Source organism: Homalodisca vitripennis, chromosome 6 (assembly GCF_021130785.1).
Source record: "Homalodisca vitripennis isolate AUS2020 chromosome 6, UT_GWSS_2.1, whole genome shotgun sequence".
Classification (NCBI taxonomy): Eukaryota; Metazoa; Arthropoda; class Insecta; order Hemiptera; family Cicadellidae; genus Homalodisca; species Homalodisca vitripennis.
Genome location: NC_060212.1, coordinates 35564347 through 35590958, shown reverse-complemented (window position 1 = coordinate 35590958; position 26612 = coordinate 35564347). Strand labels below are relative to the sequence as shown.

The 26612-nt window shown below is 32.5% G+C and overlaps 1 protein-coding gene across 1 annotated transcript in view; it reads left to right on the top strand.

Moving 5' to 3' along the window:
- The window catches only part of LOC124364273 (UNC93-like protein MFSD11), a 37592-nt gene extending 13741 nt beyond the window's left edge, over nucleotides 1–23851 (top strand). Inside the window, exons 2-8 of the mRNA XM_046819619.1 lie at nucleotides 5866–6035; nucleotides 7521–7697; nucleotides 9185–9450; nucleotides 12607–12729; nucleotides 18271–18445; nucleotides 21779–21914; nucleotides 23228–23851. Of these exons, the coding sequence (XP_046675575.1) occupies nucleotides 5866–6035; nucleotides 7521–7697; nucleotides 9185–9450; nucleotides 12607–12729; nucleotides 18271–18445; nucleotides 21779–21914; nucleotides 23228–23395 (1215 nt within the window). The 3' untranslated portion in view covers nucleotides 23396–23851. The remainder of the gene's footprint in view (nucleotides 1–5865; nucleotides 6036–7520; nucleotides 7698–9184; nucleotides 9451–12606; nucleotides 12730–18270; nucleotides 18446–21778; nucleotides 21915–23227) is intronic.
- Nucleotides 23852–26612: the final 2761 nt, after the last annotated feature.

The following is a 26612-nucleotide window of genomic DNA, read 5'->3' as shown; positions in this document are numbered from 1 at the left end:
ATTTTTTCGATATAAAAAGTATACCATAAGAGAAATGAGGATGAATATTTGCAAAATGTATGTTTCCCAAAGTTTTTTTGTAACAGAAATAAGACATCCTATATTGAGGTTATACATCTGAACTTAAATTTAATAGTACTTAACTAATGTGTTCATCCCAGTTTAAATGTTAATCAATGTGTTAAACCTGTTTTTAGTACTTTATCAGTACATTTCCTGATAATAATATGTAATCAATACTTCAGTAACACCTATCTTTGACTTTTTTTGAATCTGGAAAATTCAGTTTTTCTGTATTGAAAAATAAGTTGTGATTTTTTAGAAAGCTGCATATACTCTCTAATTAAATGAAATTAAATTGAAAAGGTTATTTTGTGGAAAAAACGTTTGTGAGTTTTCCAAATTATCTATAATGGTACAATTATAAAGGGGGCCTCATAAAATTAATAGTTTGAGTGTTAAAAGTGTTTGTTTCTAGTTTTGGGTATATGGCTAGGTTTTTTGTTAAGAGCCAGCTGTAGTGAAACGACCTTGAGGTTTTCAGCATAAGAACAATGTTAAACCATACACACTTTTTTACCCTCATTTATTGGTTTTAGCGTTATTGGGAGATGTCTCACTTTAAATGTATTATTAATAAGCTCATTAACTTTTTTATATCTTTTTTGTAAAATGTATACATCTGGACTATGAAAACAATAAACTACAAAGAAGTTAAAGCTTTAGTTTTTTGAATAACCAATACAAATATTAAAAAAAAACTAAAAAGTGTTTTAATGTAATGAAAGTAACTAAAGCCCTTTCAAATTAATTTAAATTAATTTTAAGTTACTTTCATTACATTAATATATATAGATAACCCTATAAGTGGAGTTAATAACATAAAAAGTGTTTGTATGGTTATTAATTATATATTTAAAATGAGACATTACTCATAATTGTGGTACTAAAAATAAGGTTGTAAAAGTGCATGAGGTTTAATATTGTTCTGCAATCAAGATGGCCACCAGAACAGCCAGCTTAAGTGAATAATCTCAACGAATTGGCTTCAGATTCAGATCTTTATTGTCATTAGAAAACAACTGTGCAATAGACGTGGTCAAATTTTTACAACCATAGACAGCTAATACATCTTAAAACTATTCATACTCATACTTCTAACAAAATGGGTTCAACAAAAACAGTCAACAAAAATTATCTAACCAAGATAACCATCAATAACATTCTAACAAGATTAAGAAAAAAAATCAACAAATAAATACACACACAAAACAGAATAATAAATACTTAATACTACTTAAAATCTTAAGTAAATAACATCAAAGATTAGTTAATCATCAATGCTGTAAAAACAATTTTCATTTAGCAATTTGCTTATAATAATTTTATACCTTTTAATACTAACTCCCCATATTCCCTCAGGCAACTAATTAAATACAGTTATTTAGTTTTCATGTACTGTGGCTCATTTTTTGTTTTCTGTAATTTTATAGAAAATTGGTCAAGCATATATCTCTGCCTTATACTACATCTATACACATCTTGATGGTTTTAATAATTACCTAAATTTTCTTTAACACAGTTATAAATACATATACATACATAATAAGGTCATTATTGCAAGTTCTTTAAAAATGGTATGCATGAATTCCTATGACTTACTGCATATATCCCTTTTGCCATACAAAAGCTCAGTTTGAAAGGTATGGCTTAAACCATTTAATTGCATTTTTGAAATCTGCAGTGATTGTGTTTTATTAAAATTGGATGGCCTACACTATCAAAATGTTTTGCAAGGTCCATAGAAATTTCTGTTTTACACTTGCCTTTATTTACTGACTCAGTTAGAGATTCAAGTTCAAATTCAGTTGTTACTGATTTTCCAGACGTAAAACAGTGTTATATTTTACCTGATAGACTGTTGTTATTTAAATACTACATGCTGTTAAATGGGATTTTGCTGTTTTTATCCACGTTTTATTGCTTTAGGTGTAATTATTATTAATTTAAGTACTGGTAATGGTTAATTGTAAAACATAGTCTAATTGCTTTAAATGTAGCAAACTTCCAAAATAAATTAACGTAACCTCCAAATTGGTATCAAAAAGATAAGTGCATGTACTGAAAGGAGTGTTGGTGATAAAGTGACTTTTCAATGTCATGTTGTCAGTCACATGCAGGTGACTGTACTGACAATGTCAGCCACATGTGACAGTTCATTGTTTGTAACGATTGAAATAAATCTAAAATACTGTTGTCAATGAACGATATCTATGATTTTACTGTTTAAATCAGCCAACCTGATTTTTAATATCCAAATACTGCATCCTCCAACTCAGACTCTCCACCCCAAACATTCCCAACAACTCATTGTATGGTACTAAATATTTATATACATTAAAGCATTTATAATATAAATATCTCAAAATTCTTTTTTTAACTTGTTCAATAATTTCTTCATGGATTAAATGCATCTGATTCCACACAATGACAGCATTCTCAAGTCTTGATCTGACTAAAGATGTGTACAATGTGATAAAAGACCTGATATTTTAAAAATTGACCCCCTCTCTCATTATAAATCATACGACTAGCTGAATTGACACAGTTTTCTATGTATTGGCAAATTATAAATCACTACTAACTACAACACCTAAATCTTTTATTGAATTAACTCTTGTAATTACTTTGCCATTTAAGTTATAATCTTGTATTATACGGTTTTTTGACCTGATAAATGACAGCACATGACATTTCCCCTCATAGTGAAGGGAAGGTACTAAAATAAATATTTTGTATGAAAGCCATAATCTTGTTTTGGACTATGGTCATATACTTAGATGAATTTGCTACAACTCTGATGTATGCAGATGATACCGTTCTACTTTTAGCCGATAGAACCCCAGAAAACCTGGAGATAGAGTCATTCACTGCAATGAACATGGCGGTACAGTACTGCCATATTAATAACCTGGTAGTTAATGAAGCTAAAACCCAGCAACTCATATTGGGCCCAAAAAAGGAACAAACTGTGCACCTGCCTAACGTCCAAGCAGCATCAGAGGCAAAGTACTTGGGAGTGACAATAGATGAAGATCTCAAATGGACAACGCACATTGACAACCTGTGCAGGAAATTAGGTACTGGACTGTATGTTGTTAAAAGAATAAAATCAATAAGTGATGTACCCTCTGCAAAAACAGCCTACTTTGCTTTATTTGAATCGAACCTTCGCTATGGTCTCCTGGTCTGGGGTAATTCATCTGCAGGAAATCTCCAACGTGTGCTGGTAACACAGAAAAAAGCAGTGAGAACACTTGCTGACTTACAGCCAAGAGAGAGTTGTCGACCAGCTTTTATCAACCTCTCAATTCTGACGGTTGTATCCTTGTACGTGCTGGAGGCAGTAACCTGTGTGCACGAGAGAGGTTTTCCCAGAGGATGTAACACACATCATTACAACACAAGACGAGCGACAGATTTTCATCTTCCTGGGCATCGACTTTCTCTATTTGAGGAGAAGCCCTCTTACATGGGTTTAAAACTGTGGAACCACCTGCCAGAAGACCTGAAGGGACATGGTGCGGCAAAATTCAAGAAGGAGGTGAAGCTGTGGCTGCTGCAAAATCCATTCTACTCGTTAGAAGAATACCTGAACAGAGAGCAAAACTAACAACCAAACTGGACATTTACCTGTAAATTCATTGTTTGTAAACTACGCAATTGTATTTATATGATCTGTAACAAATTTTGACGAGTTACAATTCTCAAAGAATTTGTAAATAAAGAATTTGTCTATTTGTCTATAAAAAGAAGAAACAAAACCAAAGTGCAAAACCTGTTAATTTAATATTTGATGTTAAATTTAAACATATATTTAATAGAATAAGTGTGTAAATTTTACACATCAGTAAACACTGGTAAACCATCCTTAAGCATAGTACAATTTTATGTGTAACATACATAGTACTGGTTTAAAATCAAGAGCCTTGTAAACATTTTGGAACACAGATTATTGATTTATTTATAATAACCTAATAATAACACAATTGTGATTTTTAATGAATCAAATTTCATAAATTTTTGGGATGAATACAAATATGAATTACATTGTACAATGATGTACATGTCATAATAATTGTGGTTAGAATGGGCAATTCAGCAACAAACAAAAATTCAACAGTGGTTTAAGCAGTTTTTAAGAGTATAATAAATTAAGCATTTTTTAAAGTTAAAGTTAAGTTTTAGTTGGATAATATTAGGACTTAATAAATCTATAGATATAACTTGTGCCAGGCTTTTTTAACTTCATGTCCTGCAAGAATTACCTATAATTCATATGGAGGCTTCTATTTTATCACCATTGAAAATTATATGCAGAAAAAGAACACCACTATTAGAGACATAAACTTCAAACTGGAGCTTTTCCAAAAATTTATTTTGGAAAGGTGATAATCCTGGAGGTAATAAAATAAAACATTAAAAATATATATTCAAGTATGTGTTGACATTTTGTTAGAATTTTGAGAGCTATTATGTCCGACTGAAAATACTCAGTCGAAATTTGGACAGGGGGAGGCGTATTGGTCCCCTTATCACCATCCTGGATATGTCCCTGCCTTAGTGTATCCTTATCTTATTAATTAATGCCAAATACCTTTCCTAAGCTGAGCGTCATTTAGAGTTCTCCGGGAATCTTAACAGTCTTCACTATTCAGATGCTATGAAGGACACTAGGAATGCTGAATTGCAACTGAATTGCCTTTAAAGGTTTAATACACTACGTTTATAGAAAAACTCCAAGGCTCTTAATCCATCTACATTTTAAATCACTGAATAGGATGTCCTGGTGTATATATCCATCTGAGACATCTTTAGTTAGCTTGGTTTCTTATTTCAACTCTATTTTTATAGTTTAACATGTACAATTAAAAAGGAATTATGCAAGCTACAAATAATGAGATTGATGGAAACACAGAACAGAAAATATGAAATAAATCTGTTTTCCGGTTCATGTACACATTATATCAAAACATTGTTAACATAATTAAATTCTTGAAATATTTTGGCCTCACAGTGGAGAGCTATCTTCGGTCAACAGATATTAAACCAAAACTGAAGATGATATAATGCTGACTAAAAATGGCACAGTCAGTTGCTGCACTAAGCGGAAGGTGAAATAGAGCTGACTCAACATAATAATAATAATAATAATAAATCTTTATTGTCACAAACGTTTCATGATAATATAGCATAGATATAAAACAGATGACATTGTCAGATATAACCTACACTACTCTTGTTTGACTGAATCCAAACAACCTAACACACATAACAATAAAATCTTGAACATTCACGTTGAATCAACCCTCCCCACCATAGCTGTGTTGTGTGTAGAAAATTTGGTTTCTCCATTGTACTTTGGGATTGTGTCGAAAACTTCATGGTACACTCAGATAGTGAGAACAACTCTTTACCTAGATTACACTTGATTTTGTAGTCTAGGTGGATGCGTTGTTGAAACAATACAAGGAGTTCGTTTTGAGCTTCTTTGTCACTAACTTTATTTGGATCTCGTCAGATGGATGTGGACTCCAAATCCCAGTATTCAAGTGTCCGGCAGTGTCAGGTTCCAGACTCTGCACCAAGTGGAAGGTGAAATTGAGCTGAACTCAATATTCACATTGAATTAACTCTTGCCATTATGGCAAAGGTGTGTTTTCAATATGACGTTATAAAAGAAATTGGTCTATTGTTTACTAAATACTTTTTCACTTAACTTTGTACATAGAATGCAGTTTTAAGTGAGATGGATTTTCCACAACCAAAAGAGAATAAACATATTATTCTTGTATTTTGTTTCAGAAATTGTTCCTTGCGTCTACGCAGGCAGAAAATCCATCATTTACAGGAGATGGCTACGTCAGTCTGGCCATTCTCTACATTGCCTTCTCCATATTCATGTGGGTGGTGCCCTCGATTGTCAGCTTATGTGGTCCAAAAATAACACTCATCATTGGATCTTTGGGTTACAGGTAAATAATACAAAATAGCTAGGATTACTTTAAATTACAAAATGTGACAGTGATTTAACTTCAGTGGTTCTACACACAACATGGTTGCCATTGTTCCCTTACTGACGTCTTACACATATTAGTAAGCATTTTGTGCAACGTTCGTATAAATCTAGTATAAGAGAATAAATTATTGGCTGAGCTTTAGCAAAGCTTATCACTCATGGGGGTGGAAAAATTAAATTTCCATCTGTCTGTCTGCATGATATTTCCAAAACAAACTGATCTATAGACATGAAATTGTGCATGAAGCTTCATTTTATATGTGATTTGACTGAACTTTAGTGAATATTTTTACATTGGCCTTTTTGGTAAGCATGATGGGAACTATATTTTTGTATGAGTGACAGTCTCCAGAACACCTTAAAAATGAAATGAGCTATAGTTTTGAAATTTTGCATGCAAACTTAGCAAAGCTTGATATGCATCACATGGTGTGGTGTACCTACACTTTGTACATAGTGGTAAAGACCCCATGGTTCGCCAATCGCTGATAGAAAACACTAATTTTTGAATGATTTCAAAATAAAGAAAGACAATTTTGGTGATATTTGTAGGTAACTGGAACCTATACTTATTATGTCATAACAATTTATAAAGAATGCCTTCTGAAGGGAGCATGCTCCAACTTAAAATATTTCAATGGCGGTCTTTATTTGTGAATTATCATTGGAAAAGGGAATTATAATAAAGAAATTTGTCAAAAATAAGTCCTTATTTTTATTTATTTCCTAAATATTTAAATTAAAAATTCAATTGAGCACATAGCCATAAATTAAAAGTTCTATTTGAACATATGGAAAATCATAAAATACATACAGGTAAACAATTCTCATTAATGCATTTTCTGATTAAAGTATAAATACAATTTCTTTTTGGGATATTAACGATTTAATACCTCTTGTTTTGAGTCAACAATTCTTAACAGTAGTTTGTCATGCATGTTTACCTTTCAAGCGCTTGCTATAAAGTACTAAGTGGCTTGCACGTGTCCTAAGTGTGCACATCTTACCAAGGTCATCGGATAAATATTCATGAAGCACAATTTATGCTTTAAGATATTCCACATCTATTGTGATAATTTGCTTTTAATTCAGATGATTAGTTTATTGTGGAAAATTGAAATATATTTTCATAGGTAGTTGTTTAAATTTTAATATATCTTTCCTCTTTTTTGTTTTCTGAAAATTTCACTTTTTTAATTATTGAAATCAAATACTACCTAAAAGCGAGTATAAACTGCCTCGCCTCTGCGGGTATGCCTAGAACACAAAAAAGTTATTTTCAGTTTCAGTCCATTTTTGGCATTAGGAGGGCAAAATGAGATTTTAACAAAAAATAAATAGTTTATTCATGACCAAATGCTTTTTTAACGTGGACATCTAGGGTAAATGAATCATATTAATGTTCAACAGTAATGTTAACAATGTCTGTATTGATGGATAGTTTGTTCATAGCATCGTTCCTGACAGAGTCGGCTTGGCTTCTCTATGTTGGGTCAGTGTGCTGTGGCGTTAGTGCCTCCATGCTGTGGACCACCCAGGGCAACTATATGGTGCTCATCTCATCCAGCCTGACGCTCACAAGGAACTTAGCCATATTCAACATCATATGGCAGTCTGCGTAAGTCAAACTGGTTCATTACAAATGTGTGCTTTTATTCAAATTTGTGCAGTGTAATCAAGCAACTTAGTTGTCAGATACTGGCAAAATTCCATTCTATAGGCTCACAATTTCAATGAATAGTTGAAAAATAAATTTGATATTAGAAGCTCTTGATAGCTATCTTAAAGCATAGATACCAGATAGATGTCTTATTAACAACATAGCCTGCAACTTATTTTCATTTAATTAATTAATACTACACATAATATAGGGGTTTATTCAATATGAATGTTAAGTTCAGCTCAAGTCAACTTCCGCTTATGAGAAAACCTGTTGGGACAATGAGAACTCTTCATTTAGATTTTACTTTTATAGTCTAGGTGTCTCTGATGTCAAAACAATGCAAAATCGTTTTGAGCTCATATATGTCACCGACTTTTTATTATCTCTTCATATGGATGTTGGCTCCAGATTTTTGGAATCAAGTTTAAGGCAACTTCAGATTTCAGATGCTGTACTAAATGGAACGGAAGGTAAAATGGAGCTGAACTCAAAATTTGTATTAAATTAACACTTCTGTAGTTTTAAAAACAGTTTCCTATTGATTCTGTGAAACATCTTGAACATAAATTCAATAGGTACTAAAAAAATGCTCTTATTTGTTTTACCCATCTTTTAATTAAATTAGACATCTGTATTTAATACATTTTACCTTTGAAAATTCTTTGGTCTTAGAAAAATCTCTGTATGAAAAAAATGTCTTTCATAAAACTAAAATATTAGTACCATCAGCTTTTGGACAACGCATATAGTTACAAATTCCTCTCTAAACGATATCAGATTCTTTAACTCACAGTATCCTTTAAGATAACAAATTAAAAGAAGAAGGAATTTCTTTTAATTTGTTATCCCATGTGGGATACCATGTTGTGTTCTTGCAGCTGAGAGCCATTATTTTTTTACATATCTTCTGGATTTGGTACATATTTCCAACAACTATTTTTGTTGGGTGTCTACATGTATGGTAAATTTGGGCACAATTAAGGAAGATACTATAGATGATGACTGAAGATTAGCATTAACAGTTAGTCAATACAATTTGATTAAAGGCTTTTTGAATCGCTTGAAGCTCATATCAAACTGCAGGGGTTTATATTTCTTGGTAATTGAACTATTAAATAACTACCCTTTTTTAGGTTCAGGTTGAGTTTACATTGTATTAGGATTCTATAGGGAGCTTTAACACTCATTTTATTCATAGTTCACTATAAACACTCAATTGAGGCAGCTCATTTTCAAAAATAACTTAATTTTCCTCTATAATCGTGTATGTAGGAAAATATTCTTTTGATAACGTTTGATCTAACTGTTCAAAACGCATTAAACTTTGCAATGCAATTAAGATTTTCAAAATTTTTCTAAGTGTTCCATCATCGAACATACTATAGAATTTGTATATAGCACTGATTAATTGCTATCAACAAACAATTTATACTATGTTTCAGAATGTTTTATGGAAATATTTTTGCCTACTTAGTGTTGGAGGGTAAAGATCACTTAGACAGAGATACAAGGACCACTGTGATCCTAGCGCTGCTGGGCATCTCTATAGCTGCCACAGCCATCATGTGCTTTCTGCCCACTCCGACGAGTAGCGACGGGAAGAAGATCAAGGAAGACCACGGAGGTCCTATTGTGGCTCTCAAGAAAACTTGGGAAATAGCAACAACAAAGTATATGTTGATACTATTTATTTCTTTTGTTTATATGGGTAAGTCGGCCACTTGTTTTTAATTTAGATGTTTTATTTACTGTGAATAGTTTCTTCCTCCAGGAGAGTTCACTGCAGGTTGGTTTATACCTGTTACTAGAATCTATTCTGGGTACACCAGTAACTGATTGTTACTTAAATCTTAGCAACCCAACGGGTATCCATTGATGGCACATCATTAACTGCAAATGTCAAGATATTGGGGTAAAAAGGGCTGTTGGATACAACAAAGGATAACAGCTGGAGAGGATGGGATCCCTTAGCGTTAAAGGTTTTTGCAAGTCTGAACATAAGAGAGTATTGTTTACCTGCCCACTTTGGCTGGAAGAGCCAGGAACAGACCTAGCCTCCTTTTCTTCCAAGGTGAGAAGACAGTGCCCAATATACCTTCTCATGGGATTTTGAAAGGTGGCGACGGCTTCTACCCCGAACCTTACCATCCTGAATATCCTATCACTCTGGAAATAGTGCAAAGATCCTTTTAGGATTAAGACAGGATTTTCTTTTCATCTTGCCCTAATATAACAAAAATCGTTTTTTGTGGGAATAATTAATAAATATAAAAGATCAATTATATCTATATAAAAGTGGTCAAGTAGAGAATCGTAAATTTTGTATATATTATATATATATATATATATATATATATATATATATATATATATATATATATATATATATACAAAATATGGTATTATACACATAAGTGATGTCTCTCAGCTGTGACATGTTTGATGTTCCTGGCATATGCAAACGTATCTTTAAAATGCCCATGCTCACTTATGTGTTGATGGACTTCATTGAAAAAGTACCCTTGGAGTTGGTATACAAATTTTAAAATAGTTGGTACCTAGAAAATGTTATAACTATGCAGGTTTTTTTACGTTGTTTGACATTAAAAATATATTTTTAAATTATTAAAGCAAATAAGATCATAATTTTGTTCAATTTTCCTCTTTACCTAATCCAATCTATGTACCAAATTTGGTACCTAATCTAGGTTTATATTAGGTAATACTTTACTAGGTTTAGAGATAATAATTTTTTATACAAAATGCAAAATAATAGCTAGAGGCTAAACAAGACGTTTCTTGACCTGTGTTTATAGGGCATTTTTTGTTTTAAATGATGAGTACTATATCTCCCACTGAAGTTTGTGATACCTTTTTGTGAACACCCAATATATATATATATATATATATATATATATATATATATATATATATATATATATATATATATTAATCTTCAATAAGAATTCTTCAATTATTGTAATAAACATTTTCTATATTTCGGCTTAAGCCGTCTTCAGGAAATTACAAAAATTATATAAATAGGGCTATAAGAACAGAATAAACATAAAACATCAACACAGAACATGAAAAATAAGAATGAATTATGTACAATGGTGAACATATGATTTAATTTTATAAATTCACTTTGTTGACTAAGTCACCTTAAATTTAATCCACTTGGAAATTTTGATTTAGTGATGAGTTGATGGGCTTGTTCCATGGTTCTCAGACTGTGTGTACTTAAATTTTGTGATATTTTTCTAATTGGTTTCACTGAAAATGTTTCTTCAAAATTTAAATTATGTATTAAGCCATGTGCCACTACAGGTTGCTCTGTTTTTTTATGTTTATATGCATACCTGTGCCCAGTCATCCAGTATTTATATATATATATATATATATATATATATATATATATATATATATATAAAATGTTACATATGGAATTGTTTGAAATTGTTAGAAATTGTTATCTGTGTTTCTTTTATAAGATTTCTAGGACTTTTTTTACGTCATACTTGACCTTTCTGAAAGAAATGTTTAGTTATAGAAATCTAAATTTATATATTAAAATATATATCTACATAAAAAGGTTCTATGCTCAAAACCGGCAAAGTTTAACAAGTAACCCTCACAATCTAAATGTGACCTTGTTATCAGTTAGGAGGACAGCCATTAGTATTTGTTTGGTCAGGCAACCAGCACACTTCAGACAAATAACTTAATGGGCTCTAAGTCAAAATGGGTCCACACTATCCCCTCAGTGCCTAGTGTCTGGTAGATAGTTTTATCTTTGACAATGTAGTCCACTTTATGGTAAATATTTGATTTGGATAATGTTTATCCAAGTTATGGCACCAATAGTGATGTGCTGGTTTGAAGAATATAATATATGGACATTTTGTTACTTTATTACTCATTCTTAAGATAGATAGATACTATTTGAGCGAATAAAAAATAAACAGATAACATTTAGGAGATAAATACATTATGTAGTTTTTTAACTGTAACAACATTGCAAACCTATTTACACAATAGAAGCTACTATCAGAAATACCACCTCGAAATATCATCTGGGTAACAAATTTCCATTTAAAAATAATTTGAGAATCTAAAAGAAATAGTGGTATTTATCTTTTCAAATGTTTTAAATGCATAACATTATCAGCTTTAAGTAGTTAGCAGGTGCCAATAGTTACAGTAAAATATACTTTAATATAGTACCGTAAATGAAAATTGCTATTAGATTGTCCTAATAATCTACTATTAGAATTATTTTGAAAATAACTAATAACTAACTAATATTTTAGTCAGCAAGCTAGCTGACTTACTCACAAACTGAATAATGAATCTTTGCTGACCGGACCCGGCCCATAGGTTGTAGTTGGAGATCATTGCCATATAATTTTTGAACAAGAAGTTTTTTTCGGATTTATGTTTGTACTATCTTATTAGTACATAACTAATGAAGACGGTTTGTGGAGCCTGTTTCTCAGAGAACTGTTTTTTTTAATCAAAAGTGTTTGTTTTTAATTAAATGTTATTTATAATTCGAAAAACATTTTTAAAATATGTATCTGAGAATTTAATGTATGAGAAATTTGATCCAAAATGATCCATTTATTTGATCATAAACTTGCTTATGTTTATGTTTATGGTGGAAACATAATTGCACACATATATGTACAATCATTTTCAAGGGCAACTTTTTTTATTCAGAACAGGGGTTACAAAACTAATGTTTCCACTGAAACGAAAGATTCTATCATTTTCACCACAAAATACTGTGCTTGGTTTGAAAAAGAAAGTAATGTTATTACAATGTTTCAATACTTTTCCTTACAGTTCTTTATTGATTTAGGTCTTCAGATCTGCTTCATGTCTGGTGTATATGGATCATGTGTGGGATTCACCAAACAGTTGGATCACTCCAAACAGCTTGTTCCACTCATAGGGTTGATAATTGGAGCTGGCGAAATTATTTGTAAGTTAACTTTCAACTTTCACAGCCTTGATTGCTTTCTGTATCCTTGGTTCAATGTTCCAAACTGCTTCTCCCTTTCATAAGGTTAATAATTTTATTAGAGCTGGAAAAATTATTTGTAAGTCAATTTTCATGGTCTTGATAGCTTTCTGTAGCCATGGGTCAATACTTCGATCTTTTTCTGCAGCTCCTCTTGTACCCTTTCCATTATCTTCTAAGCTGTTTCAGAAACTCAACTTACCAGGCACGATAGAGACTCAATAATTATCCTTTCTTAACATTTGCTATAAGGAACATCTGTACTTCTTTAAAGGTGAACGTGCTAACTGAAGGTTCAAGGTCTGGTTCAAAGTAAGTGTTGAAAAGTTCACAACAGTGAACTTCATACACTGACAAAAACTTGTGATTATCAACCATCATCTGGAGATGATGTGGTCCTATACATTTCTAAAATTGGAATTGAAAATTGAAATGTAAGTGATAGTTACACCTTGATCTAGGTTGACCTAGAACAAAATTAACATGCCTTAGATAGTAAAAGCAATTATTGCAAAAAAAAAGAAGTCCTTAAATGGGCTGACTATATTTTCAGGTAATAAACCTGAAACTAATGACAAACTGCCAAACAGCCAAGCATGCCCTGGTAATAATAATAATAATAATAATAATACATAAAATGATGTTATTATTGGTGTGGACAAATGTCAGAGTGCCCTATAAAAACAAAGCAAAATGTGGATTTTTAAAGTAGGTAGATTACTACAGTGAAGTGTATCTGGGGAAATGCCAGATTACAATGCAGTTTTATAACTTTGAAAATTAATATTAGAATAAGGTAAAATATATTATTATATAAATCAGTTTTACAACATTAAAAACAATCATTTACAATGATTAAGTTCAAGTCTAAAACTACATCATATCATATGAATAAAACTGTAATTATAAAATAAATTCAAGAAATCTTAATACGATTCCACCATTACCAACAGAGAGATGGGTTAAGTGCAAAAATAAACAAAATGTATCTGAACTGTTACAAAATTGTGAACTATTTTGATAAAAATGGAATTTCCTTTCAATAGATCTTTTCAAAACACTACTACAGAATGTCAAGCCAGAACTACTGTGGAAAAGAAACATCTCTCCAATTTTCAATAGGATTCAACATGAATTCCCATTACTGGAGTCTCCTAGTTGATGGTGTTAATTATAATTTGGATAAATGACACATAAACAATTATAGTTAATTATAGTTTTGACACATTAAACTATATAGTCTATAGAGAGAATACCAGTCATAGCCTTCAATGACGCTCAGTTTATTTTATCGTTTATTTTACGCTAGATCGTAGTTGTTTATTATGTTAGTTATCCACCTGAGAGAGAGATCACAATGCAGATCGAAAACGAACTTTGTGTTATTGATTTCTTGTATCACTGAATGATCACAAACGTCTGGAAAAATCCTGGTCCCTCCACAACAATTAATTTATTCTTTATTATTGATACAATATAGTAATCAGTAATTAAACTCATTAATTTAAAACGATTTAATAGGAATAAGACATGCTCTGTCATCGACCTATATTGCCTGAGATGCATCTGGACACACAAACTAAATTATAGAATAAACTCTGCATCATAGCTGAGGCAAAAGAAATTCCTACAAGAAATCTTTTAACTTTCAGAAACCTGTCTGATTAAGGTGTGGATATTGATGCAGTTATACAACAAATAACCTTCATGTGAAGTGTTAATCACTGGACAGACAAGTTATTAGTAAATTGTATTGCAAAATAATTTAATCTTATCACACGGAGATACTGCAGTTGATTTAAGTACTAACTATGCATTTACATACTTATGCAATTTATAATCACCTGTTAAAACATCAAGAAACAAAGTCTTCAATGTTAATAGGCAAGAATGTTTCAATATTGTTCAATTACCAAAATTAAAGTTAAGGTACAAAAACAGTGATTTTAGTAAAAATGTTTTTATCACAGAACAATTTGATGCTATATTACTGCATGGAAATGCATACCAAAATCTTAACAATCTATACCTAATGAAGCAAATTATATGGAACGTTTTATATACATTGAATAAAGGGTCCAGAACCACGAAGGGAAATACAAAATTGAAGGGAAAGATAAACCCTATTGTATACAATATCTGTGTATATGCTGCCCCTTTAAATGCCAAGACAAACGAGTCTTTTGATAACATGCAAGAGGTTACACAATACCTTTACAGGATGCTATTATAATAAGCATTAACAAAAATTAAGAAGAAAAAATGGGGATGTAACAATATAAAAAAAACAATGAAATAAAAGTGCAAATTGGCTTGTTTATTCTAATCCACACACATCAAGATAATATTCAGTTTCAGGAATAGAACTGTTATTGTCAGGACGAAAGAGCTGAATACTCCAGTAAAATAGACTCAGAAAATGGATTATTTTGGCAATAGCCTTATTGAAGATTCTCAAGATACATAACTTTCATAGCTCCATTTCAACTGTACAATTCCTATGGGAATGATTTGTGAATCAGTGCTAAGAAATCAACAAAAATTTAAAACGACCCATAAAAGGAGTAATGTTTATGTATTCTACCTGGAGGTTTGTCAACTATAGTTGAAGTGAACTATACAATAAATAACACATACTGAAGTAAGATAAACCTTATTCCCAAACACTGGAGGTGTTCATCAAGGATCTATACTTGGACCAGTGGTTTTTATTCTGCTAGGAAATGATTTTCCAAGTTATCTTCTTAACTGGGACTAATATACGTTGTATGCAGATGATACAGCCCTTCTCATTGCAAAATACTCAATATCTCTTGAAATGAAAACTATTTCATAGCCTTGAATATGACAAAACAATACTGCCCACTTTAATGAGACCTAGTTCTTAATGAGAATAAAACAAAGCAACTAATATGGAAAGGCTGAAGAACAAATGATTAACAAGGCTTATATGAAATAACTCAAGAAAATGTAGCAGAATATGTCAGCATTACAATTGATGACAATCTCTCTTGGAACTCACACATTGTGACCTCTGTAGTTAGCTTAATTCTAGTATCTATGCCCTTAAAAGAGTACAAATCTCTTGTAACAGTGGTACTACCAGGGCAGAATATTCTCTCTTTTTTAATCTCACTCAGGTATGGATTATTAATTTGGGGTAACTTTTTAGCAGGAAACAGGGAATTTATTCTAGTCCTTTAAAAAAAGGCAGTTTGAATACTAGCGGGACTGAACCCCGTCTTATATCATCAAGCCTTTAGAGAACTCAGAAACCTGACCATCTACGTGACAATCACAACTATTACACTAGAAACCCTTATGACTATGCCTTATCTACATACCACCTGATACTGTTGAAAAGTAAACTATCTGTATGGGAAGAAAACTATACAGCTAACCTGTAGAAGATATATGTAGAAGACAGGAATTTGAAGACATCACTTAAGGCCTAGCTGCTACAGAAGTCTTTTCATACTTTGGAATATCTTTAAATACCTGAATTTGTCAAGACATCATTAATGTACACAATGTTAATTTAAACAAAGAATTTGGTTGATTGATGGATAACATATTGAGGAAAAAACCTTATGAATGTCTCTACAAGGTCCTTAAAGAATCAAATAGGCAAATATGATACTGAAAAAAGAAACTATAATTTTATGTAAAGAATAAGCTGATTATTTTAGATGTGCTATAAAAGTGCAAAATAGAATAAAAGCCACAAAAAACTGGGAAATAAAAATGTTAAAATAACCAAAATTGTTATAACTAAGAATTCTTGATGTGATGCTTATTATTTATAAATGGAGGAAATACATGGGCATCGAGTGTGATGCAGTATTAATGACTTAGGTGAGTGGCCAGTTGACTGTTTAATACAATCAAAACTGATCTCAAACCAACTTCTGTAAACAACCAAAAATACTGCTATAACTATGAAGATGTACATATGTCATGAAAAAATCATAGGTGATGGTATGTCATTGCACACACCATCTCGTAACAAAAAAACATTTAATTTAAATACAACATTTTGTACATAACAGAATTGTATTGTATTGTTTTGTTTCTAAGAATATCCATAAAATTGATGACAGTGTCAAATAAATTTTCAAAGATGTGGAACTGCTTGTAAACAGCTAAAAGAACTAATATATCAATAAGAAATAAAATCTGTTCATCGGACATTTTAAGTTTTATTCTGCACATTGTAAAATAAATAGCCCTATTGCAGTTTGAGAAGAAATTGTATGGTAATATCTTTCCAAACTCAGAAAATAATAAAATTAAGTAACAAGCTCAAATGACTACATAATGGTGAATTTTAAATATCTTGAATTTTTATCTCCTTGGCAGATAGAAGAGAAATTGTGTTAGCCTATTGAGTGATAGCCTTCAATGACGCTCAGCCAAATTCCATGGTTGGACATGAACCATCATAGAACTCATTCTGGTCCATGCAGAAATGAAGTTACATGCAAAACATTCTTTCTCTATATATCTTGGCACATATATTAGGGTACTACAACACAAGAGTGCGCTGAAATCAAACCTTGTCACTAACTTTTAACATTGACATTCCACTCTATTATTTTTTCTTTTTAATGCATATTTTCATATGTTAATTTGCCACATGTTAAAATGTTATATGGTTGTACTCAGCCTATGTACTAACTTATTTATTCTCTTATTTTATCGTTGCCATCATGGTTACCCATTAGACCAATGTAAAATTATTCGCTAACACTCAGCAAATCACACAGAGTGAAAAGCACCATCATTGAACTCAATGTTGTCTATATAGACATAAGGCTTCATTCCAAATTTCAAGCCAATAGGTCAGCTCGTTTTTGAGATATTCTGCAGACAAACATACAGGTATAAAAATGTTTCCCAGCACTTTGAGTAATTTGTTTTGCTAATGCTCAGCCAATGACTAAGAGTAGGGATTATAGCCAGGTCATCCACATGCAAATCTACAACCTCGTAATAAAAATACCACAAGTGGAAGAGTGTTAATAAAAATTGTTATATACAAATGAGAGAGCATAAAAATAATGTATTGCACAAGAATAATAAATAATTAGTTATTGCAACGTGTAGCTCGTAATGAAATAAAAAGCAACAGTCCTGAAGCTAAATATTATTTAAATAAATGATTTTAAATTCAGCAAGGAGCAGTGTCCTCACTTAGAGTAAGCAAAAATTTTACAATATAAACTGTGTTGTGTTGTACATAACTAAATACTTCATGAAGCAGAGCAGTTATAAAAAATTTAATTTTGTACAATCCGATCATAATAACGGTAATTTAATGTAATTAAATATTAATCATTGTATTAAATAAATTAGGAATTTGCATTTCACTTGTAGTATATTTTAAGTTTTTATTAGTTTTTACATTTATTTAAATATTTTTATATTAGTTTGTTAAAATTGTTAACTATGTATGGATTATGAACTAATGTAAGTATAATTATTTTTTGCCACTGGTTTCAGCTGAGATTGGACTGATCTGCCTGGGCAAGAGGGTTGCCAAGTGGAGATATGGACAGACCACCGTTGTGCTTGTAGCCTTGATTATTGAATATGCAGCGTTTGTCATGGTTTATCTAAATTTGCCTAACAACTCTGTATTCGGGGAAACTGATGACTTGAGTATTTTGCCGGCCAGGTAAACAGATTTAAATACAGCTAACGTACTTAGATTAGTGAATATTTATGTTACTAAGAAATTTGAGGTAGATGTTTGTGCGAGGTTAAAATTGATTTCCTGAAAACCCGTAGATTATTCCATTGAATCATGTGGCTACCACTAAACTTTTCAGTAGTTGCCTGAGTTACTGATATTAAACAGGGTATAACTTCTGTATTGGGAATTGAAGAGTACACCAATGTAAGCCATAGATATTTCTTTGAGACTGCTTCTTAATGAGAATTTTATGGATATATAGATTACAAATAATTATTTATTTAAAAAACCTATTTACATTTGATTTGGAGGACCAGTCAAGGTCTCTAACTTCCAAAGTTTTAAGAGAGGTGGTAAGGAGCAGGTTGCAGTAAAATAGGAGAGGTTACATTGAATGTGCCAAATCGTCACTCACTTGTGGATGTTTCCTACCATGAGCATAGGGGGAAGAAGGCACCCAAAAGAGGGAGTCCTTGGACTAGGCAGGGCACATGCATCCCAAAAATACTCCAACTTCCCAGCTTCTACGCATGTGTTGGTCATCTGTACCTTGTTCAGTACTATATCATCACAATAGTACATATTTGTGAGAACCAATGACTTCACAACACACAATAAGATACATCAAAGGATCGGACTCAAAAGAACAAAGAGAGGTTCAAATAGAGATTGATTAAAAAAAGAGTGAGTGATTTATTTAGAAGTAGATCTGTGCAGAGAGCACAAGAGAGTCCAAGAGATTAAAATGAAAATAACAAATGGTAGATTACACCAACCATGGCATTATGAGAATTAAAGCTCCAAAAATCAAGCATCGGGACGGATTGGCCATGCTGAATTTGGAATGGTTAATCAAAAGATAACAGGTGATATCTCTCCCTTCCTTATAGTTTAAACTTTATATGTTCAATTAAATAAACTATTGCTAACTTTGAACAGATATTTTCACCCAAAGTGAGGCTGGGTCGATGATGAGTTAAGGTTTTAGACTGAAAATCAATTTGCATTATAGAGAAAATGCTCAAAAAGCTATGATTATTAAAAGCACTACCTGCGAAAACCTACACTATAGTACATAGATATCGGTTTGAGGGGGACGCTTCTGCCATCTTCCTAATGAGAAAGGAATTACAGAAGATGATTTGTGGTCTTTGCTTCTTTAAATGTTCATCTCTGCTTTTTAAGCAAATGTATGTGCCATTAACACAGGAATCATATATGAAATAGCTGGTTTGAAGACAATGGTTTTTATCTGCTCCAAAATGGTGTGGCATTCACAAGTGAACCTGGAGAATCTGGGCAGGACTCAAGAGTGCTTGGTGAGTTTTGTCTGATACTGATTTCAGAGGGCAGATACTCTGGCAAGAACAGACGGCCAAGTTTAACACGAAATCTATTAAACAGCGCTAATAAATAATTAATACAAAACAACCATCCTGTTCGGAGAAGGCAAAATATACTGGCAATGTGAAAATTAAAAGCATTACAATAAACAATAGCATAATCATCCCTGTAGAAACAAATCTTGTGTATATTTCCAATAGGGGGGTGATGATTCAATCAGAGGGCCTACTAGAATCAGGCATGCAATGAAGGAAGGGGAAACTCTGTGAGAACCCTTAAAACGGAAGATCTAGCATAAAGAAAGAGAGCTCTCCGTGTTGGTGTGATGCTCTGGCATTGCATCGCAGAAGTGCTTCAGGACGAGTTATTACCAGTCTGAGAATATCCGAATATTTAGCATAGACTCATGAATATTCTGTCTTTTACAAGGAAGGGAGACTTTTATAAGACAGCATAGAAGGCACAGTCACCTGGAGCCTAGATGTAGGCCTACTGTAGGGATTTAAACCTCGAGACATTAGACTTTTATGAGGGCACAGCCTAGGAGTCAGAATCACCTGGAGCCTAAGTGTAGTGTGGGGCCTTGTAGCTAGAGTAATGAGACTAATGTGCCACATCCTCTTAGACAGTCACCTTGAGCTTAGATGTAGTGTGGGGCCTTGTAGCTAGATAAATAAGATTTATGAGACACATCCTCTTAGGCAGAGTCACCTTGAGCTTAGATGTAGTGTGGGGCCTGGTAGCTAGCTAGATAAATAAGACTTTTATGAGACCACAGTCTCTTAGGTAGAGCCACCTTGAGCCTAGATGTAGTGTGGGGCCTTGTGGGTTAGAAAGTGAGACCACAGCCTCTTAAGTAGTCACCTTGAGCCTAGGTGTAGTGTGGGGTCTTGTAGCTAGATAAATAAGACTTTTATGAGCTCTCTTAGGTAGAGCCACCTTGAGCCTAGGTGTAGTGTGAAGCCTTGTAGATAGAGAAATGAGACTTTTATGAGCCCACAGCCTCTTAGGCAGATACACCTTAAGCTTAGATGTAGTGTGGGGTCTTGTAGCTACAGAAATAAGACTTTTATGAGATCACAGCCTATTAGGTTGAGTCACCTTAAGCCTAGGTGTAGAGTGGGGCCTTGTAGCTAGATAAATAAGACTTTTATGAGCTCTCTTAGGTAGAGCCACCTTGAGCCTAGATGTAGTGTGGGGCCTTGTGGGTTAGAAAATGAGACCACAGCCTCTTAAGTAGTCACCTTGAGCCTAGGTGTAGTGTGGGGTCTTGTAGCTAGATAAATAAGACTTTTATGAGCTCTCTTAGGTAGAGCCACCTTGAGCCTAGATGTAGTGTGAGGCCTTGTAGCTAGAGAAATGAGACTTTTATGAAGGCATAGCCTATTAAGCAGAGTAACCCGGAGCCTAGGTGTAGTGTGGGGCCATGTAGCTAGAGAAATGAGACTATCATGAGACCACAGCCTAGGAGGCAAAATCACATTGACCCTAGGTATAGTTTGAGGCCTCGTAGCTAGGACCATAGCTTAACATAAAGGTTATCTATTAAAATGTACATAATTGACAATAGCATAAAAATTACTATCTTCATATGAGTAATTATTTTGCTTACTAAATTCAATTTATTGAGGTTACTACTATACAGATTCAACTAGTAAAATTGAGTTTGTCTAGCAGATTACTTTTTAAATTATGGTTATAATAAGTTTACATAAATAAATAAAAATTACATAAGAAAAATAAATAACAGGTTTCATTGCAGTTTAAGCCAATAAAATCACTAATACATTTATTAGTCAGTACTAATACTTTTACTTATCAGTGTAATTTTGCTTGAAATTAAAGAAGCATTTCTATTAGTGGACTTAACAATCTTTAAACACTTATTTGAAATTTAAAATCATAGTAACTCATTTATAGGAATAAATATGTATATATATATATATATATATATATTTTTTTTTTTTGTAGCTGGTGGAATGCAGTTGTTGCTGCGTTACTTATTGGATTATCAGATGGAATATACATGTCCATGATTCCATCTATTGTTGGAACAATATTCCCCAACGACAGCGTATACGGATGTGCCATGTTCACCTTTGTCTTTGTAAGTATAGTGTAATTTAAAATAAAATTAATTTAGCACTATCAATTAAAATTAATAATACCATAAAAGTATATGAAACATGAGTAAAACATAAACAAGAGAAACTTGTCTTGTTGGAACAGAATACAGTTGAACCCGTTTATGACGTTTTCCCGTTTTGACAGCCTGCATCAACGCTACAAGCGGGAAACCTTATATGTGACCAAGAGTTCTCTGTGTTTTCACGTTTCTGTATTATTGTTTTCTTCTTTCTGGAAGCTGAAATGAGGGCAAAGGGAAAGTGCTGAGAAGTTCACGGCTTCACTGTAGCGTGAATCAGCTCGTGACATGACTATAGCTCACTATCCTCCTGACATGACACTACAATGATCAACACTCGTTTGACACTGATCCTTCTGATACACCATTCTTTGCCTTCCCCTAACCAGCTCCCCTGATACAGCCCCTGACCAATCCCCTGATATTGGTGGTGGCCATGGCGAAAAGACCGTCACTCTAACTTTGTACGTCAACTAGGTAACACACAAGACTATGTTGGAAACAGTGATTTGTGGAAAACTTTATAAGCAGGCTTTTTTGTGTGCTAAAATATCTCTATTTTATTTGGTGAAACTATAAATAAATATTATAGACAGGAAAACGTATGTGGTTTTCACTCTATTGCCAAATTGGCTGCGAGGACATATTAATTCAAATTATTTTGAAAACAAAGTGAATAACAGACTAACAGATGTAAAGACAGATGTGAGAAGAAGTAAGATGGGTTCCTGTGGTGCTGATATTGTTAATCATAATAGATAACAGAATTTCAAAAATTGTGACAAATTTCAGAGAGCGTGACTCTCAAGTGTTAATTATTAACAAGTCACCTGTTACTGTAGACTATGTATTACCATCCAGAATTTGTTATGTTATGTGACAGAATTTTTAATTCTGAAATAAGATATGAAATTTATCATATTTTATAAAATCCCTAATATAACACGATTTTAGAACAATCAAAATATACAATGTTAGAAAAAAAACACACAAAAAATAGAAAACACATCATGGAAAAATCAGCTAGATGGAATTGTGTGTAATTCTAAAACAGATCATTTGCATTGCCACATGCTATATTAACGTTGTGATTGCAGATGCAGCTTAATTTAAACCAAATAATGGAATATATTTTAATTGAATTTTTGTAACAATGATGTCCACAATACTATGGTTACTGCTTTTGATCAATACTTAAAACTGTCTCAAGTTAAGTTTAGTAACCATAGGAACTTTTGAAACTTAATAATACCCTTAACTTGTGCTGTTTTCAGAGTTTATTTTCTGCAGTGGGTTTCTTCAGCAGTAATTACATCGGCCTCTACTGGCAGCTGCTCGTCCTGACCATCACTGGGACTCTCGGAGCCTTCTGCTACATCTACGTCAGCTTGGACATGCACAGGCGAGCTGAGCAAGACAGGAAAGAACAAACAAAACTTTGATGTTATTGGACTTTGGTGTTTAAAAGTACGGGTCGTCAGGTATAGGGTGAGGTTTATTAGTCCAGGAGTTGTAGGCACTCCAAAAAGCATCCCCCATGATAAATTTAGGGTTGGACAGACTATGATAATCAACTATCTTTATCTGAGAGGGTTGATCTGTGACTATATATAGCTATAGGATCTACAATATTATTTTGTGCACTAGAGGTTCAAAAAGATAAGAAGGAAAAAAGAATGAAGGCATAAAGTTATTGTGATGTGATTTTCTACAATATCCCAAAATTTGTTAACATCTACTTGAGATTATTTGAAAGATCTCAAATTTACTTTCAGTATTGAATCAGCATTAAACACACTGTTGTTGAGTGCTGAAGTCATAGTCTGATTCTACATAATGAGCATGCACTATGGTTAAAAAACACTGACAGCACCAACACAATAAATGAGTTTCCATAAGGATTGAAATATTGTTTTTACTTAAATTCCTTCACAAGAGAACAAAAATCTGAGAATAGATCCTGCATTGACAAATCTTCGAGTCCTATATACATGTTTAAAGATTTACAGACTCCAAAACTGATAGAAACAGTGGTTGGTGAAGTGTACGTTGAGTTTAGCTCCAGTCTACCTTCCTCCTAGAGCAGTGTCTGCAATCTGACGCTGTTCACAGACTTGACTCCTGGAATTGTAGGCACCCAAGAAGCTAAAAATGAACTCCTTACATTGTTTCGACATCAAAGACACCTAGACTACAAAATATAGTGTAATCTAGGTGAAGAGGTATTCTCATTGTCACAATTTCTAAACACAGTGGAGCAACCGAGCTTCCTACACATAACAACATTTTCAGCTTCTTGGTCACCCACTTTTTTTAGCATCTCTTCAGACGAACATATCTTCAGATTCCAGGCATCAAATCTGTGAACAACGTCAGATTCCAAATGCTCCACTAAGAGGAAGGTGAACTGGAGCGAAACTTAACATTCACATTGAATCAATCCTTCCCACATACCCACATTATGTGATTGGTAAAGGTTATTAGAGCTGAAGGAAAACAATTTCCACAAGTTCACCAACAGTTTTGGTCATAAATTGTGCAGAAATTCTCTGCTTGACCTCAATACCTTACAGTGCGAACACAAACTTTAGTCTTCAAGCCATCAATATGATATAACTAACTACTGCCTAACTCACCTAATATCATTATGCGTAATTTCTGGCCATTCCTAAACCAAAAGAAAACAACTTATCATCTATAACTAAAATAACAGCTCAACAGTTATTTTGTTTTTAGAAGCCGAGTGTTTTCAATACATGGAAATTCACATCACAATATTGCATTGATGCTAGAGTTATTACTTTGAACACAAATATTATACACTTAAGTTACCTTGTACCAAGGACATAGCCAGCAAGGGGGACTGGATCCTATGCAATTACTTTTTTAGTAAACGATTATTATTATTTAAATAATTCAGTATTACTGACATGTACTACTAAAAGATTGTTCTCAACATAGAAACGGGTCAAGAACTTTTTAAGAAAAAATATGGGGTCTTACTCTCTGTCTAGTACGGGAAAATATCAGTTGTCTAGAACCCCCTGCAAATTTTTTCCTGGCTACGTTCTTGTCTTATACAAACAAAACTTATAATCTTATAATCTCAAAACTGTTGGTGACCTTTGTATAAGTACAAGGCTATCAAAGGCTAGTTCAAAGATAAATTTTAAAATCTACTAGATTATTATATTGATAACATATTTGTCCATATATTGGAAATAGACTAAACAGGGTATAATTTTGTTTGAAGTTAATGACCTTTTTGGCTTTTCTATTAAGTAAGAAAATGCCTCAAAACATTTTAGAAATATATCTCCCAACCTGACGACATTTAGCCTACATGTGATGTTACTAAATTGTACTGTATCTTTCTTTATCATATATTTATTATAAATTTTACTCTTCTTTTTTACTTAAAAATGGTAACATGTTAAATAATTTCTGTAACAACTGTATTGAATATTTATTCAAATATCCATTTTATATTTTTGGATGTCACCTTGATAAGTTATTAGTAATTATATTAACATATTTTTTTAAATGATAAGTATTATTATTGAACCCTTTACAGGTATATATGGATATATCGGCTAGAGGCTATATTTGTAGTGGTTGGTTTATAGATATATCCGCAAAATCAGAGCAAAACCATTCCAATTCATTCTTTATTTAAAAATGTTTAAAACAGTATTGGTAAGAGGTAGTTTAAGAAAATATACATACATACTCTTGAAATACAAACTGAATAATTAATTATTTTTAATAGAAATTTGTTTTGTGCGTTTGATGACATTGCAGTTGAATATATCAGAATGCCTTTTTTCCCCACCACCGTGAAATAATTATTTGGTACAGATTTACTATCACACACTGTTTTATACCAAAATGTGTACTGAAAAACATATTTTGATATATTCCGTTTTATACTTTTTTGCCAAATTTCAGCCATCCACAAAGGGTTAATGTGTAAAATAGAAGGAAAATAAAATTCTATCTAAACAATCTTAGTGGCATATGAATTAATTACAGGGTGTTACAAAATTGCTGACTCCAAAAAGTATTTTTAACTGAATGTTAGTTATTTTTAGATACATGACCCAGCTACATATACATTTCCCTTACTTAGGAATAAATTAAACTTTAGTCACAGGTAAATAATGAGTGAAGGATATACGTGTGTGTGTGTTTATATACAGGGTGTCCAGCAACCATTCGAACAAACTTTGCCACATTGTTCAGCAAGCCAAAACTAACAAATAATGCAATATAACAGGTGCCCTATTTCACTTCGTTTAGCGTCTGTCTGTCTGTATGTGTTTTTTGGGAAAAAAATTACTACTCAAAAACCACTTAAGATACAGAATTCAAAATTAACAGTTATGTTAACCTAGTGTTGGTCCTTTTCAGTGAAAAAATAAAACAAATATCTCATTGCATTTCAAAATGGCGGCCGTTCAAAATTTTCAAATTGTATTAGCTTTAAAACGGCTACATTGACAACAAATTCACCAGAATAAACTTTTTTTAGCGTATTTTATTACCAATTCAACAATTTTTGTTTCAAAAAGATTGAATAACAAATAACTGAGTTACAGCACCAAACGTAAAAACAGGTTAAATCCATGCATTGCAAGTATATACAACAATGTAGTGGAT